At 33.6% G+C, this 17,835-nt stretch overlaps 3 protein-coding genes across 5 annotated transcripts; 2 read left to right on the top strand and 1 right to left on the bottom strand.

Moving 5' to 3' along the window:
• Positions 1-2,845: 2,845 nt before the first annotated feature.
• Positions 2,846-3,849, top strand: LOC129295019 (uncharacterized). Its single transcript, XM_054933502.1, has 2 exons — positions 2,846-3,135; positions 3,483-3,849. The coding sequence occupies exons 1-2, from the start codon at positions 2,846-2,848 to the stop codon at positions 3,847-3,849; spliced, it is 657 nt and encodes a 218-aa protein (XP_054789477.1).
• A 2,334-nt stretch (positions 3,850-6,183) lies between these two features.
• Positions 6,184-13,101, top strand: LOC129295008 (disease resistance protein Roq1-like). The gene is made up of 6 exons (XM_054933490.1): positions 6,184-6,758; positions 7,787-8,921; positions 9,195-9,467; positions 9,709-10,176; positions 11,206-11,749; positions 12,807-13,101. Exons 1-6 carry the CDS (start codon positions 6,259-6,261, stop codon positions 12,899-12,901), a joined length of 3,015 nt encoding a protein of 1,004 aa, XP_054789465.1. The 5' UTR covers positions 6,184-6,258; the 3' UTR covers positions 12,902-13,101.
• Positions 13,102-14,108: 1,007 nt separating this feature from the next.
• On the bottom strand, positions 14,109-17,593 carry LOC129295012 (uncharacterized). Of its 3 annotated transcripts, none has more exons than XM_054933496.1 (7): positions 17,449-17,590; positions 17,197-17,259; positions 16,292-16,347; positions 16,163-16,194; positions 15,541-15,782; positions 14,488-14,724; positions 14,109-14,396 (listed from the first exon to the last, which is right to left on the bottom strand). In XM_054933496.1, exons 3-7 carry the CDS (start codon positions 16,342-16,344, stop codon positions 14,385-14,387), a joined length of 576 nt encoding a protein of 191 aa, XP_054789471.1. In that variant the 5' UTR covers positions 16,345-16,347; positions 17,197-17,259; positions 17,449-17,590; the 3' UTR covers positions 14,109-14,384. The 3 variants fall into 3 exon arrangements, with proteins under 3 accessions (XP_054789471.1, XP_054789470.1, XP_054789469.1); XM_054933495.1 differs by having other exon boundaries at positions 17,197-17,302; positions 17,449-17,589; XM_054933494.1 differs by lacking the exon at positions 17,197-17,259 and having other exon boundaries at positions 17,449-17,593.
• Positions 17,594-17,835: the final 242 nt, after the last annotated feature.

Raw genomic sequence — 17,835 nt, forward strand, 5'->3', positions numbered from 1 at the left:
ATGTTGCTAATCAAATTTATTTATGAAATTCTTTTCCTAATTGGTATCATATGAAATTGAACTTTTAATTGAGTTAAAACAATTTTTATGTGATCTAAATAATTTTGCATGCATATATTTTAAATGTACTTCACTTAGTCCAATTCCATTCTAACTTGTCATCCTAAATTATCCTTTATCCTCAAAAATTCATCTACTACAATGGACTGCGAATGTTGCCCCGTAACAAGGATATTCCATATAAATGGAACAAGTTTCCTTAATTCATGAGACCTAATCCTTCCAAATCAAAAGCTCTTGTATCTAAAAGTCAAGATTCATATGAAATAGAATCTCAATTTCATTAATAAGTTCTTAAAGCAAGAAACTCTTTCATTTCAAAAGAGTATGAAAAACAAGAAGATAGAAAAGCACATGCTTACCATGCACTCTGGAAAGAGGTAAAAAAAAAAAAAACAAATTCCAACTCATCATTTCTTGAAGAAAGCATTTACGAGCACTGGTATTATATATCTTCAATCCCGTGTGATTATTAAATATTTATTTTATTTTTATTTTTGTCAAGTTTCATTTATTTTTGCTTTTGCTTTTTCAAAAGCTGACATACATGCATCATTTTATCAACTTTAGCTTTTATTTTTTTTAAAAAATTGACAGAAATGTGCCCCTTTTATCACACGAAATATGGGAATTGCATTCCACGCCTGTCGTACCGTGTGCTCATCAGGATCATGAGCAATTACGACTCTCTATTTCATCCTAAATTAATATTTAGTGTTCATTTAAATTAATTTTTAAATATTTTTAATATTATATTTATTAATATAAAAAAATAAAATTTTAAAATTTTAATACATCTATTCATCACTAATTTAATCAGTACAAATTTAATCTAGTAGTCCAATTTAATATTAAAAAAATTTATAATTTTATAATTTGATTATACGAATAAACTCTATACAGTTCAAATATAATTTAGATAATATAATTTAACACTAAAAAATTTATATATAAATTAACCATTTAAATATACTTTAAATAGTCCAAATATAATATTAAAAATTTTTATATTTTTATTTTAATAAATATAATATTAAAAATATTTAAAAATTAATTTAAATGGATGGCAAGGATTAAATGAGGCTGAAATGGAGGATCAAGATTGCTCTTAACCCTGATAAACATTTGATTCTTATCACACTAAGGAGCATGGAATGCGGATGCTGAAATATGCTCTTTTCCTACCATCATTTATATAAAAAAGCTTAAATTATATTACGATGTAAAGTTGGTTGAAGTGTTTAAAAGGAGTGTGTAAGCACCGTCAACTAAGAAATTAAGGGTGCGTTTGAGAAACCAGCTTTTTATATTTAAAAAGTTATTTTTTACTTTGGAAAAGTTAAATGGTGTTTGGGGATTATTCAAGGTGCGTTTGGAAAACCATCTTTTTACATTCAAAAAGTTGTTTTTTACTTTGAAAAAGTTAAATGGTGTTTGGGGATTATTTAAGGTGTAAAATTAACTTTCTAAATGTGCTTTTCGAACCTGGCTGAAACAGAAAAAATTAGAAGCTGATATCTAGAGCTTTTAAAAAGTCAGTTGAGGAAAGATATAATACCTATTATTTAAAACGACCATGATACCCCTGGCTTCATATTTGTCTTTTCGTCCTACCCGAACTAGTCTTCTTCGTTCTTCAGAACTCGCCTCTCTTCATCACAGTTCTCTCTTCTCTGTGCTCTACTCTCGTCCGCCTCTTCCGCCTTTGTCATATCTCCGGTGACTCTCGTCATTCTCTCCTCCGTCTTCCCCTGCCATCTCTAGTCACATATCTGACTTCTTCATTCTCTCTTCTCTGTGCTGTGCTCTGGTCTGCCTCGTCCGCCATCAGTCGGCCTCTGTCCTCTATATCTTCGATGACTCTCGTCCTTCTCTCCACCATCTCTCCCCTGCCATCTTTACTCATAGATTTGACTTTTCTTCCTTCGCTGAGCACGTGGTCTCGTTCTGTCGTCCATCCCTGCTATTCCGGTCACCATTTTTCATTTATAGCTCACGGATCGAGCTTCTTTTGGGTCTTGGACGGCATTGTGAAGCTGATAGAGTAAAAACACCTGAGGCTTGAACTGAACTCGGACACTCGGATGCTCGAACGATTAGAGCTTCTTTTCGATCTTGGACACTCGGTGGTTCTCTGATTTTTTCTCTAGATCGCTTATGCTCTATTTTTTTTCAGTTGAAGGTACTTCTGCTCTGTTTGACCATTTCTTCCACTTGTATTGGTAATCCAAAACCTGAGAGCTTCTGGACGTTAGGAATCTGAACATTGAAGAAGAAGGACTAGTTTGAACTTTTCTCATACTCAATAAACAGGAATGTTGTGAATCTGAACGTAGTTCTGCTTTGTGTGTATGGTTCAAACTTTTCTTATGTTGAATGAATAGGAATCGAAATGGTGGAAATGCTTGGTTCTGTTTTCAGATGTTGAATTATTTAAGTTCAAAATTAGTTCTGCTCTTTATATATGTATGTAAATTTTCTTATAATCAATGACTGATTCCTGAGTTTTGATTTCTTTTCTTGAGAATGTGTGTTTTAAATTTTTTTTTTTGCTCAATTACTGATAAATTATTCTAAATTTATGTGCATTTATATGTGTCTTTTCAAGTTTTCTTTTGTTCAAACTAATGTTGAATTATAGGTTTTGGTATGGTTTCATAAATAAAAATTGGATGATTTTACTTAATTAATTATTAGTTGCTTTGTTTCCTGTTAAATGTGGGTTGACAAATAGGTCTAATTTATGTTAATTAATTATAGAGAATGTAATATTTTGATGGTAAATATGAGTAAGGAGAAGGCATTGTGGACTACCGAAAAGACCGAACTGTTCATCAAATTAGCTCGCCAACAAGTTAGAAAAAATGAGTGCAAGGGCTCTACCTTATCAAAGGAAGGTTGGGAAGCATTAATGCAACAATTCAATGCTTTGAGCTCTAGAAGCTATGATAAGAAGCAATTAAAGAACAAATGGAACAATTTGAGGAAAGATTGGAATATATGGGACAAATTGCTAAACAAAGAGACCGGCTTAGGATCGAATAGTGAAAAGAATACTGCATCAGCACCGGATAAGTAGTGGAGTCAAAAGATTAAGGTATATAATTATATACGGCATGCTATATATTTGATGCTTTATTTTGTAAATATATTGAACTCAGTTCTTGTAATGTGTAGGAGAATCCTGAGTATAGAAAATTCAGACATAGATCACTTCTATATGTACAAGAATTGACATAGTTGTTCCAGCCAGTTGCAACACGAGGTACTTACATGTAGACACCTACGGCTGATGACCTACAAGATACGTATAGGCCTCAACTAGATTTGACCAAAGGATCAGGAGACAGTGATGATATGAGAAATATTAGTGGAAGAGCTCTCCCACAAATTGGGTAGGTCAACTTGAATAATGCATACAGTGGTGGTACTAATTCGGGGAGCAAGAGAAAGAGAGGTGAAAGTGGTCAAAACAAGAAGGGAAAATGTCTTGCAACTGTAATGGTTGATTCAATGAGTCGCTTGGTGTCCACACAAGAGAATAGGGTTTCAACACTGAAGTCAATTCTTAATTCCATAGAGGGTGGGACAAAACCAGTTGATCAAAATGTAGTAGATGTTGCAAAGGAACTTTATGGAATCGAGGAGATTGCTTGTAATGAGGCACTTCTTGGACAATGTGCTGTGGCTTTGTTAGATAAGACTGCAAGGGACATGTATATTAGGCTTAGGGACAACAGAAGAGCATTAGTAGTCTATTTGAAGTGCTTGGGCAAAAAAGCAGATTAGATCAATCCTAACTTGCCTTCTCAATGTTTTAAATTTAGCTAGTGCCGTTTATGTTGTTAACTTTGTTTTGAAACTAACTGTGTTATTTGGCTCTTGTGTTATGTGTTTCTTATGTTAAGTCATGGACAATAGTGTAATGGTTGTTTAATTATGCTATGTAGTTTTTATGGATGACAATATATAATCTCGCTTATTACAATTACTTGTACATGCGGAAGACGATGAAATTGAGGCTATTACTGCAATAATATCTAGTTACTCAACAACTTTATTGAAAGAGCCTTGTAGAACCAGTTCACAATCAGGTCATGATGGGTGCAAGAAATTTTACAAGGGCATCCTCAGAGTTGTTATGACATGTTTCACATGGAAAAAGATGTTTTTTTTCAACTTTGTGATGAACTGGTGCAATATGGTTTGTGTCCAACCAGAAGAACAGGGATTCATGAAATGGTCGATATGTTCTTAAATATTATTGGACATGGGATGGGGAATAGGATGGCATAAAAATGATTTTAACATTCAACAGAGACTATTCACAGACATTTCAAAAATATATTGTGTGCTTGTGAGAAGCTAGCAAAGGAATATGTCCAACTAAAAGATCGCACTTTTCAAGATATTCATCTAAAAATTTTAGGTGATCTGTGATATTGGCCATTCTTTAAAGATGCCATAGGAGCAATCGATGGAACACATATCCCGTGCGTGGTTAGTGTTGAAGAGCAAGGGAAATATATTGGAAGGAAAGGTATTCCAACACAAAATATAATGGCCGCATATGATTGGGATATGTGCTTCACTTATGTTATGGCTGGATGGGAAGGGACTGCCCATGATGCTCGTTTGTTTGACTATGCACTCACAAGGCTGGACATAAAATTTTCACATCCACCCCACTATCTAATTTAAAATAATTTACTCAATATTTTTTGGGATCTTATAATTTTTATTGGTAGGTAAATATTATTTATTAGATGCCGGCTATCCAACGCCACATGAATATTTAGGTCCTTATAGATCTTATAGGTACCACCTCAAAGATTTCAGGCGTTCATCTGGATTTGCAAATAATAATGAGGTTTTTAATTATTATCATTCAAGCTTAAGGACCATGATTGAAATGACTTTCGGGGTTTGAAAAAATAGATTTGCAATCTTGCGACATATGCCTAGCTATCCATTTGTGATGCAAGTTCATATCGTTGGTGCAACAATGGCTATACATAATTTTATTAGAAGAAAATTTGCAACTGATTCTGACTTTAGGTGTTTTGAGAATGAAAATATGGTTAATACTAACTATGATAATGATAAACATGTATTTTCATCAACAATTTCAAGTGCAATTTCAAGCGTAACTTTTGATAGAGAGATGAATAGGGTTCGAGATTCTATTAGAGATCAGATTGTATATTATAGATCGAACCATTAATCATGTAACTATTTAATATTGATGAATGTTTAACTATTTATTACATAAATTTGTCCAAAATTAAATTTTATATTTCTTTCTTATTATTTAACATTTTAAATTTTATGTTATTTTAAAATTTGTTTCACATTTTTCAAACATTACTAATATATTATATTTGCATAATAAAAATTATAAATTATCATTTTTTAATGTTCTTTTTGGTCATTATATATTAAAAAGTACATTTTAAAAAAATAAATTTTTATTAATCCAAATAACTTTCTATTTGTCAAACTGACTTTTAAAAAAATATATTCAAACACAAATTTTGTTACAACAATTGACTTTCATCAAACTAATTTTTATCAAATAAACTTTCATCAAATTAATTTTTGTCAAATTAAGAATCAAACACACACTAAATCGGTGTGCTTTTTCTGTCTTTCTTCTAAATTTTTTATTCTATTTTAAAAGCTTTATTGATTTAGTAATATCTTATTTTTATCCTACAAAAATTTAAGAATGTTCTGTACTTGTCTTTATGAAGAACCTATACCTTACAATCCATGAGTGTGAATCATGTTGATATACTTAGAGATCCATAATTTTTTGTATCAAGGGATTTAAGAATCTTAAAGTAGCCATGCTCGCCAAGAGTGGCATTCAGGATGCCTTAACACGGATCAATATTATCCCAAAATACAGTGCACGATACTGGGGCCTATTGCTCGAGATTTTCCTATTAATTTTTGTCGATCCAACATTTTGAGCAAGTTTTGTGCAAGTGGACAAAGATCATAACACCTAATCTAACTTTTTCTTTTGGATGGGACATTATGGGAGACAATTGAAGACCAAGATGATAAAAAGCAGAAGACTTTAATTTTATTGAATTGACTCCTGTTTCCCATTGATTTCTTGCTTTACTAAATCATAAGAGCATTTGGGTTTTCTTGTCTAGCAAGGAGCAACACCCATCTCAACTAGCTACCATGGCAGCGGAGATATCATTTTCCTCTTCCTCTTCCTTCAGCTATGAATGGACTTATGATGTATTTCTCAATTTTAGAGGCGAAGATACTCGCTTTGATTTTGTCAGAAATCTTTATAATGCTCTCAATCAAAAGGGCATTCATACCTTTATGGATGACGAGGGGCTTAGAAGAGGAGAAAAAATTACTCCATCACTTGTCAAAGCAATCCGAGAATCAAGAATTGCCATTGCTATTTTCTCCAGAAACTATGCTTCCTCTACCTTTTGTTTAGATGAACTTGTTCAGATCCTTGAATGTATAAACTCAAAGGGACGATTGGTTTTGCCTATTTTTTATAATGTAGAACCGTCTGAAGTACGACATCAAAAAGAGAATTATGCAGAAGCATTCGCAAAGCATGAGACAAGGTTCGAGAATTGCGACGAGGCGAAGGTGCAAAAATGGAGGCAGGCTTTGCGAGATGTTGCTAATATCTCTGGTTTTGTTTTTAGACCTGGGTATATTTGAGTATTCTGCTTCTCTTTCCCTTTATATATGCTATTTGTTTATTCGATGTCGATTGTTATTGTCATTACTCATTATTCGTATCTAGGAAAGGCCAAGAAGCAGGGATAAAACATTAACACAAATTATGGCTCAACAAAATTTCAAATGAAGTTAAAAATCATGTAGTTTGTCTGTTTTCAGTGTTAGGATAGTCAATACAATATTAGTCAAAAGAACGCCGGTACTTGTTAGCTTTTGTATGTCATTAGAGATGAATGAAACCATAGCATGTGCTTGTTCATGGCAGAAGTAGTTTTATTATGGTGCACAGATTATTTGACGGCTAATTAATATCTTATAAGTTTATATCGAAAGGGTTAAGAAGCATGAAAATTGCAAAATATGAAGAGTTTAAAATATAAATGTCATATTTGAAGTGGTGTATTATGTCCATATTAAATATCATAACTATAGTATATAAAAAAAATATCATAACTAATTTTATGGCCCACTAAACACCGAAAAATAATAATAAAAATAAAATAGCAACTTGGAGAGCTAGACAATGCAGTAGAAGCTTCCAAGCAAGAAGAGTGGCTTGTTGAGCAAGCACATTCTTCACCTATAAATAGGATACGTAGATAAGTCATTTGTGCATCAAGTGATGAGTGAACATAAGGAGAAAGAATTGGCCCAAAAAAAAAAAAAAAGAACATAAGGAGAAAGAAGAGAGAAGAGGTTCCATGAGGTAGTGAGTAAAAAAAGTAGAAGAGAGGAAAGAGAAGGGGGGGGGGAGAAGGGTGGCTGTAGAAGGGAAGAGAAAGTGAAAAGGTTAGTAGCTTGGGGTATATTGTAATTTAAGTTTGCAATAAAATTTTCGTGTTCATTAGTCCCTCTTCTCATTTTCTTCAAATATTTTGGATCTTTCCCGCTTATAGATCCACTGGTTCATATATATGGTTGATTGAATGTTATGTATTCATGATGTGACATAATCAGATAGATACGAACTTTTTACCAAAATTTGTGATTGGGGCAGGCAAGAATATGAATGCCATTTTATTGAAAGGATCGTGAAAGATGTCTCTATGAGGATCAACCGCAAACCTTTACACATTGCTGATTACCCAGTTGGAATCGAATCTCGAGTGCAGCAAGTCCAATCTCTTTTGGATGTTAACTCTAATGAGGGAGTCCAAATGGTAGGGATTTGGGGCACTGGAGGAATAGGCAAATCAACAATTGCTCGAGCAGTATGCAATTCAATTGCTGACCTATTTGAAGGCTTCTGTTTTCTTGCTAATGTTAGAGAAAACTCACAAAAGCATGGGTTAGTGCATCTCCAAGAAATACTTTTTTCTGAAGTGATGATGGATGAAAATATCACCGTAAGATATGTCAATAAAGGAATTCCAATAATAAAACACAAGCTCCACAGAAAGAAGGTTCTAATAGTTCTTGATGATGTTGATGAACTAGACCAATTGCAAGCAATTGCTGGGGGACTTGATTGGTTTGGTTCTGGTAGCAGAATCATTATAACAACAAGGGATACGCATTTGCTAGCAAGACATGGCGTTGATAGAATTCATGAGGTTGAGAGTTTAAATCAAGAAGAAGCTCTTGAACTGCTCACTTGGAATGCCTTTAAACAAAATAGAGCCGAGCAAAGATACTTGGATAATTTAAATAATATTATACTATATGCCTCTGGTCTTCCATTGGCTTTGGAAATTATAGGTTCCAGCTTGTTTGGTATGGGAGTAGAATATTGGAATTCTGCACTAGAAAACTGGCGAGTAACTCCCAATCAAAAGATCCAACAAGTACTCAAAATAAGTTATGATGCTTTGGAAGAACATGAGCAGGAAATTTTTCTTGATATTGCTTGTTGCTTTAAAGGAGACACATTGGAATATGTCACAAGCACTCTACTGGCTTCTCATGGTAGATGCCCAAAATATGCTATTAAGGTGTTAGTTGATAGGTGTCTCATAAAGATTTGTCGTGAGGATAAATTAAGCCTTTGGCCTTCCGATAGCATTGTGACAATGCATGACTTGATTCAGGATATGGGGAAGGAAATTGTTCGGCACCAATCACCAAATGAGCCTGGAAAACGCTCTAGGTTGTGGTTCACCAAAGACATTGTTTCCGTTTTAGAAGAGAACGAGGTAAGTTGATCTGAGAGGCATATACATGTATTTGTTATTTTTAATCATTTTGATCCTTTTTACAGTTAGAGTGTTCTGTAGTTTTCCTAGCATTAAATCTTCCGCTCAAGCAACCCCAAGTGCATATATAACTTGTGTTTTCTCTTCTCTTTCTTGACTGACCTACTATATACATTTGAAATTGGGTAGAAGTGTACATTTCTTTACAATTTTTTTTTCAATTCTTGACACATGTAACAATTTTTGTGGTTCACTTATGTTTTGGTTTGAAAGGGAACTAAGAAGATTGAAGTCATAAATCTGCACATGCTGGGAGATGAAGAGGTTGATTGGGATGGAATGGCCTTCAAAAAGATGTCAAACCTTAAGATGCTTATCATTAGAAATGCACAATTTTCCACAGCTCCCAAGTATCTCCCAAGTAGTTTAAGAGTGCTGGAATGGAAGGGATATCCTTATTCATCTCTACCTTGTGATTTCAATCCCAAGCAACTAGTTATCTTAAGGGTGCCTGAAAGTCGCCTGACACTGAATACACCACTCAAGGCATGTATGCTATTTCCATTGTTCAACAATTAACGTTTTTTTATGAAGCATAATAAAATGTAGGCATGTGTCGAACGTCCACACTGATACTATACACAACATGATACTTTCCAATTATACGTAGATTCTTTAGATTTTATCCATGTCATGAATGGTGTGTGTATCATTGTTTGTGCTTTTTAGTGTTGTATGTTATGATTATAGAATACTAAGAGTTGTTATTTTTAATATTGTTTTGCAGAAGTTCCGGTCTTTAACTATCATGAATTTGAGTCGCTGTGAATTGTTAAGAGAAGTTCCTGACTTATCTGAAGCCCCAAATTTGATTGAACTATGTCTGGATGGCTGCATAAATTTAACTAATGTTCATGCTTCCGTTGGTTCTCTTGATAAACTTAAGAGGTTAAGTGCTTATTATTGCAAGAAGCTCAAGAACTTTCCAAGCATCTTTTTAAGGTCTCTTGAATTTCTTGACCTCTCAGAGTGCGAGAGCCTTCAGACATTTCCAGAAATATTAGGAACCATGGAAAATTTAAGAGAAATGAATCTAACATATAGTGGCATAGAAATATTGCCATTGTCAATCAAAAACCTCATTGGTTTAAAAGAATTAAATCTTACAAGGAAGTTACGGCATTGGGGAGTTAAAGTAGATGACATTTCATACTCACATTTGAAGTCGGAGTCTCTAAACATATTACTCAGTCAGGTTAACATCTCTCTCTCTCTCTCTCTCTCTCTCTCTCTCTGTCTACACACACACACACATCATACTTTAGACTGCTTTTTCTATGGCTTCCTACAAAGCACTTCGACCAGAAAAGTTAGTGCCATCATTTTTTATATGCCTATTTGATAATACATGACATGACAGGAAGGAGGACACCAAGTTTTGTATTATCTTCTTGTTGGAGAAATCCTATGTTGATCTAGTTAATTCTCTTCTATGACCGTATGCTTATACATAATAGTGGCTCACGTTTCCTCTAGGCATGGAAGAAATAAAAAAGTTGTGTTGTGTTATGAAGGAAAAGGAAATTCAGGGACCCATAAGTTTTGCATTGTTTGTATAAATGACAAAAAAGAAAAAACTATTTTAGAAACAAGTTAGTTCTCAGAAATCATCATGGATGTGAGTATACTCATCACATTAAGAGCCTTCCACTCTTCAATATTCTCTTTGCATCAAATTTCAATAAAGACTTCACTCCCACTTTTTATTATCCTGTACTTCCAAATCATATGAAATGGATATCACTTCACTTCACCTTGTCTATCTCACTTCACCATCTTATTTGTATCACTAGATACATTTTTATAGGGTTTGAGAAATGAGTCGCACTCTTCATAACTTGAAAAAAGCATTGCTTGTTATATTTTTAATCATATGTATTGGTATATTGATTTCATCCACAGCTAGGGACATGTAAATAGAAGCTTTTTCGTTTTTATGGCACACAAAGTTCAACATCTCACCAATGAAGGGTATTCATGACCCTAGTGAAAGTTCTTTCAATATCTCATTCATTTTGTATCACTAACTGCATGTTTGATACACAGAAAAGTATTTTCAAAAAAGGAAATGGGAAATGTACATAAAAAGAAAACGGATGGTTGTATTTTCCTTTTTCTTTCTAGAAAACACTTTTTCACCTATCAAACATTGCATAAATCTCCCCTCCTTTCTATCTTGTGAGGCATAATGACTCAGTTCTTATTAATGTTTTGCAATTAATAGGCATCTCACGAGGTTGATGGCTTCAAGTTTATAATAAGAGGAGACAGACCTCCAAAATGGCTTGACCATTATGCTTTATTAGATTCAGTGTCTTTCTGGTTCCGAAGAAAGCAACTTCCCAACGTGGCTGTGTGTTTTGCAGTATCAGCATCTAGAGATGCACGTCACGCCCCATCTATTATCCTAAATTTTAACGTCCAAATCAATGGCAAATCTTTTGACTCTCCTGCAAAACTTGATCATTATATTCCATGTCAAAACTTCTTTTTGGTGGATTTGCAAAACCTGATTCCTATGGATCAACTCAAGAATGGAGTTTTGCAAGATGAATGGAACCATGTGAAGGTTTCTTGCAACATGTTTTCCATAACTTGTGGAATTGGTATGCAACCTCCACTAGATGATGCAGTCTATACAAGATGGAGCGGAATATATGTGCACAAGCAGATATCTAGAATGGAAGATATCAGATTCTCGAATCCTAATGTGGAGTCTTTTTTCACTGAGTTCTCAGAAGGATCTTCTTCAAATCTCAGTGCCTTCGGTAAGTCATGAACCTTGATGAGAATAAAGATGTGTTTGATGATGCGTAGAAATGATGATAAAAGTTGAATACACATGCAATGCTTGTCAAATTTTAAACAAGTTTGACTTTTCATAATATTTTTGGTCTTATGTTGGCTAACGTGCATATGTATGCCAATATAATAAATCCATTTCTCAAGGTGGATTCGGTTTCTCAACCCATAAAACAAACACATTCAAATTTGAAATATAATCCGCCATGTAATGATGCCCATTCTCTAGTGTCTCTTCTAATATCCCTTCTTTTTGTCTTTCTGGCTTTCTTTTTAACCAAAACTTAACCTTCTAGGAAGAAAAATAAGGAGGAAAGAAAATTAAAAGAGAAAACTTCTAAAAATTAAAAAAAATTACTATTTTTGAAAATTTCTCCTTTTAGTTTTCTCTTCTTTTGATTGTCTTTTTATTCCATCCAAACCAAAGCCATCTAGTTGTACGATTGAGCATTTTTTTAATGATTAACTGTTTATATTGTAGATATTGAGCTTTTACCATGAACAAATTATGCAATATTATGATTAAAAAAAAAAGTCAATTGCATGTCTAGATGATCTTGGGATGTCTATTTTTTCATCTCTGAGTTTCAAGTTCTTAAAAAGGCAATAATTACGATTGAATCATACTAGCTAATCCTGTTGGTCTTGAGAAAACCAGCTATGTAAAAGATTGGCAAAAGACTGCCAACTTATGAAAGCTGGATGGTTGTTATAGTATTGCTCCTGTAGGCTAATTTTAAACCACATTTCCCCTAATCACTATCGCAACGTTTAAATTTTAATGATAATAAACGAAAGTACATATTTATTTTTTTTAATACTCAGTTTCCTACTAAAAAAATTCATGATATTTTGGTGTACATTGGGCATCTTTTATGATGTTAGGGTAATTTAGGCTCAACATATTTCAATTGCATAATTAATCAATTATTTCTTTTTTGTTTGTGAAGCAATTATTTCTTGATTTATTATTACTATTATATTTTGAGAGACGGTACAATTGATTCTCATTTTGCTTTGCAGAGGAATTAATCCAAAATTGGATGAATCTATTCGTGCAGGGAGGAAGCTTAGACGAATTTAATGATGATTTTATTAATTATGGACGCGTGATATAATCTCTCGTGGTTTTGTGGTTTTGATTTTAATCCTGAAGTTTGGATTTCTTTCCTCTCTCTTGTGGCTGTGATTTTGAATTACACCGATCGAGTACATCTAGATTTGCTTGACAACTTTTCTGTTTATTCTATTTATTTTGCATTTTACATATTTATACTCTCTTTTATTTCAAACAATAGAATTGCTACTCTTTAATTTATACGAGTTGTCAAGAAAATTAACATATTAGTTTAATGTGGGGAAGATATAGGTTCTTAAATTTATATATTTAATAATACTTTTATCAAATCAAAACATATTAAGCCTAAACTTAAGAGCATCAACAATATCAATAATAAAAGTCAGTATTTTGCTCTCCACAAGAAGTATTTTTGAACTTCATGATGTGACTTCTTTGTGTTTAATTACTTGAGTGATTGAGTAATTTAATTTGAATTATTTGAGGTTAAATGATTCCAACATTTATATTCCTCAAACATTTCTTTATGCGCTTTGCACATTGATTCGTTCTAATTTCAATTAATTTTAATGGTAACTCGATGTATAACTCGTCTTCATGGATAGTTATACTACTCTCTTTTTGGACGCATCACTCCTCATGTGATTTGCGGATGGGTCCTCTGAAATTAAAATCTTGAAATGTGCTTTTGAAGAGCTTGTGCGCGAGTTAAAGAAAAAGGAGACTAATTGCATATTTGGTTCATAGAAAAAACAGACAAAAAATGCTTTTTTTTTTTCAAAAAAGAAATGAGAAACATGCCTGGAAAGAAAATAAGATAAATAAATTTCCCATTTCTTTTTTAAAAAACAACTTTTTTACTTACCAAACATTAAGTAAATCTTACACTCTTTAAAAGTGTTTGATTCGATGGAAGGTTGTGAGGGCAGAAACTGCTCATTAAAATTCTCCATTCCCTCCCCTTTGTTTTAACCAAAGGATAACTAAACGACATACTGTTTTCGAATCAAAAAGCATTTAACTTGAAAGGATCCAAATTATGCTGACTAAGGGCAGGGTAGAATTATCCTATAATAGCCAATAACTTTGCAATCTAGTAGCATGCAAGCTCTTCTGTAAGTGGGAAAGTCGCGAATTCGACCTCGCTTATATTCTCATGGCACCGGTGCTTGCCCTTTTAACTAGAAAGAAGAAGAATTATCCTATAATACCTTATTTATTGATGCATCTAACGGTAAAAGTAATACTACACATCAACCTTTCATCATATAAAAGCATGAATGCACTAAGTACTACAAACACGAACAACAAACATTACTGCTTGAATCTTGATCCAACAGAAAAGTACCTTCTCAAACTAATCAAATGAAACAGGACATATGTAGAAGTTCTCGTTAATTTACACGATAGACTGATAAAAGTTATCGAAGAAATAAGTACTTTTACAAGAAGGGTACCTAAAACAGCTCCAGAATAACATCCACACCTTTCATGGCTCTAAAATCCATCCTTCCATGACATTTTCATGCTGCTTTCTGCATCAAGATAATGCAACAAATTTAAACACACAAATGAGCGTCAAAACATTAAAGACTAGCAAATTCAAATGGGGGGAGCATCTCATACCTGCATTGGAAGGTACAATTTGAATTCGGGTGGGAGTTCCTCTTCAGAGTAGAGACGGTCAGAGAAATATATCCTTCTTAGGCGGCAGTTCGCGTGGACCTGAACTCGCAGAGTCTCCATGTAGTTAGTGCCATAAGCTCTCTTGGTCAAATCAACAAGATTCAACTGGATTTGATTCCACCCGTCATCCATTTTCAGTGGCATGGTGCAAATGTACGGCTTTACTCGAGTCACAGCCTATATGATATGGAAACAATTAAATTAATCACTTGTGTGTATCTTTGAGAAAATCTATATAGAAGATAAAAAGTAAAAATTCTAACAAGTCACACTATTCATGAGCTATGAACAGTATAACTTGTTTCTCTCAACTCGTGTAATGCATAGGACCCTACACTAGGTTTAAGATATAAGTATGATTGTGTTCTCTCACATGGAATGTCTAGCAAATAGCACATTGAGAATGTCAAATTCTAAAAGCATAAATAGCACAACATAGTACATATGAATTCACATTAATGTAAACCTTAAAGAATCTATTCGGGAGAGTAAGCGATGTTGATGAATTAACTTCATCGCAGATGAAGGCAATGGGAGCAAAGACGTCTTAACTCTTTAAAATCAATAGTCTTCTCAAACTTTCTGACAAGTACAAAGTCATCATGCCAAAGTATTACAAATCAGAAAATCTTATATGTTAAAATCAATTATGAACCTAAAACCATGATTCTCTTGAAAATATCCCAACACCCGTTACTTGCTAAATTCAATTATGAGCCCAAAACCATGATTTTTCTAAAAATACCCAACCAGTCCATACATGTCAAAATCAATTATGAGCTCAAAATCATGATTTATAAAAGAGGTATTTGGATATATTTTTACAAAACCATGATTTTAACCTTTAAAATTGATTATTTGATGTATCCAAACATGCTTGATGTAGGATAAGGACACACAATCAGGCACAAAACACACAAAGGAGAATTTGTAAGCCTGCAAAATCTTTAGGAAAACCAACCAAAAAGTACAAACATGGGCAAACTTACAGACTTGGAAATTTGAAGCCCGAAATCGTCGTCTCACATTCTTATCGTCCAGAACTTGAATCTCGAATGTAAAATACTTCTTTAGATTCTTCACAATCACAACCAAGAACGGAAGTTTTATACCAAGTGTTGCAGCTGGATCTGCAGGACATGTGATGTACGTGGATTGGATATTGGATCCAATTATTTCAAGTACATTGGACTGTATGTCTTCATCTTGTGGTCGTTTTATGTGGCCATTGACAACTATGAAATCAACCCCACACAATATATAAGTCACATGGCATTTTAATCCTGTATAGATTAGGCCTAAAAAAAACATGTCCTCAAGCAAATCACAGAAAAAATTGCTTCCTTGTTTTTCCAAAAACCTACTTATTCGGTTTTTATTGAGGTGTTAGGTCAAGCTTTTAAAATAATAATAATAATAATTTGTTTCTGTGCTGTAGCAGATGCGGTTTTTTCTATGTTAAAATAGACCATAATATTCATATGACAATAAATGAATTTTAGTAATGCAGAAAAAATTGTCATCATGACTCAACTTCTGGATAATTGTGAGACAATTGATTGCAAAACTAGCTCTAAATATTATCATTTGATGCTGCAAACCATAAAATACTCACCTTCTTTATCCCAGATCTGCAGAGGTTTACTCCTATAAAATCCAAGCAAGTAAGAATGTCAACATCATTGCATAAAACATTCAAAATTGAAATTTGAAACAAGCATTAAATACCAAAAAAACTACATACCCAAGGCTGTATAAGATGGAAAGAAACCCAGACTGGAATGTGTTCTTGAACATTGTCTGCAGTATCATAAGCCAGAGTAATATCAACATAACAAAAAAATTAAAATCCCAACACCAGCTCCCCCCACCACCCAAAAACAAAAAAAAAGTCCCCTTCACAATTTCACCAGCAACCTCACCAGCCAAATAACAGAATCTACATGGATTAACAAAAGTATACTGTTACTGCAGCCTAGGGGTCTGGTCAGGAATGGAAAAAGCTTCAGGCTGGACAAGGCTATCCGTGGTCTAGTCCAGCCCAAGCATAGCCTGACACTAAATTGAGCTGAACTTGGTCCCCCAAGTTGGGGAATTGGACGGAAAAGGGGAAATTTTAAAGAATAATCAGCCAAGAAACTAATTCCATAACAGAATGTAAGTGTAAAGCTTAGAAAGAAATACAAATAGAAGAAATGAGCAGATTTCAAGCATTAAAATTGAGTAAGCATAGCTGTAAAATTTTGGATCAGTCTACATACTACACAAAAGTTCCTTTGTAGCAGAAGAGACCTCGTGCAATATTTACACAAATCCATCACAATCTTTCTGGTATTTCCTCCTCTAGCCCAGTAACACAACAGTTATTATTCACTAAAGCTTCACCATAATCATTTGTATATGATCCAGTAGCACCAGGATTAAGGTAAACATTAATGACATTAGTAATTCACAGGTCTCAATATTATAGAAGACACGATTACTGGTTATACCATAGTTATTTCTAGTTTTATCAATGCAACGAAATTTGCTGGTTTTCACTTTCATTTTTCCCTGATGATCAATATAATTTCTTTGATCGTGTCTCCTCAGTGGGGGCATCTGTTGCCCCAACTGAAATCTTTAAAATATGCATAGCTGATATCATACCCTTTTAATTTTTGTTCCAGATGCTTTAGCAAGCCAATTGATTCAGGCAACTCCTCCAAGCCACTGCGATTTATGGTCTTTCAATTAATTAACAATGATAACACTCCTGCAATTTATGGTCTTTCAATTAATTAAAAATGAAAAATTATATACAACAAAGCAAGAAACGGTGCGACTGCGTCCGGCGCGGGCTTGACAATGAACAGATGAAGCGGGGAACAAATTCAATTCAAAGGAACAAATCAATCTCACCGGATTTTGGCAGAAGATCGGGCTCCAGGGTTTGCAGGAGAATAACCACGCAGGGCCCAAAAAGGTAGACGGCGTCCGACGGCGAGCTTGATAAGGGCAGAATGCCGAACAAAATATGAATCTGCTATTCATATAACACCCCGGACGTTCAGACGAGAACGTGTTTTTGTTGGGTTGTAACTTATAAAATATTATTGAGAGAACTACACACAAGTTTATTAATGAGACATTAAAATTAAGCACAGTTTGTTTAAGTGTTTTTTAATAAAGAGTTATTTTCAAAAAATTTATATTATTTATTTAAATTTTTAAAAATAATAAAAAATATATTTCTAATTATTTGGCAAATTATTTTAAATAACTTCTGAAAATAATTTAGTAAATAAA

Source organism: Prosopis cineraria, unplaced genomic scaffold, assembly GCF_029017545.1.
Source record: "Prosopis cineraria cultivar Desert tree isolate PC_DT_omini unplaced genomic scaffold, ASM2901754v1 PC34, whole genome shotgun sequence".
Lineage (NCBI taxonomy): Eukaryota > Viridiplantae > Streptophyta > Magnoliopsida > Fabales > Fabaceae > Prosopis > Prosopis cineraria.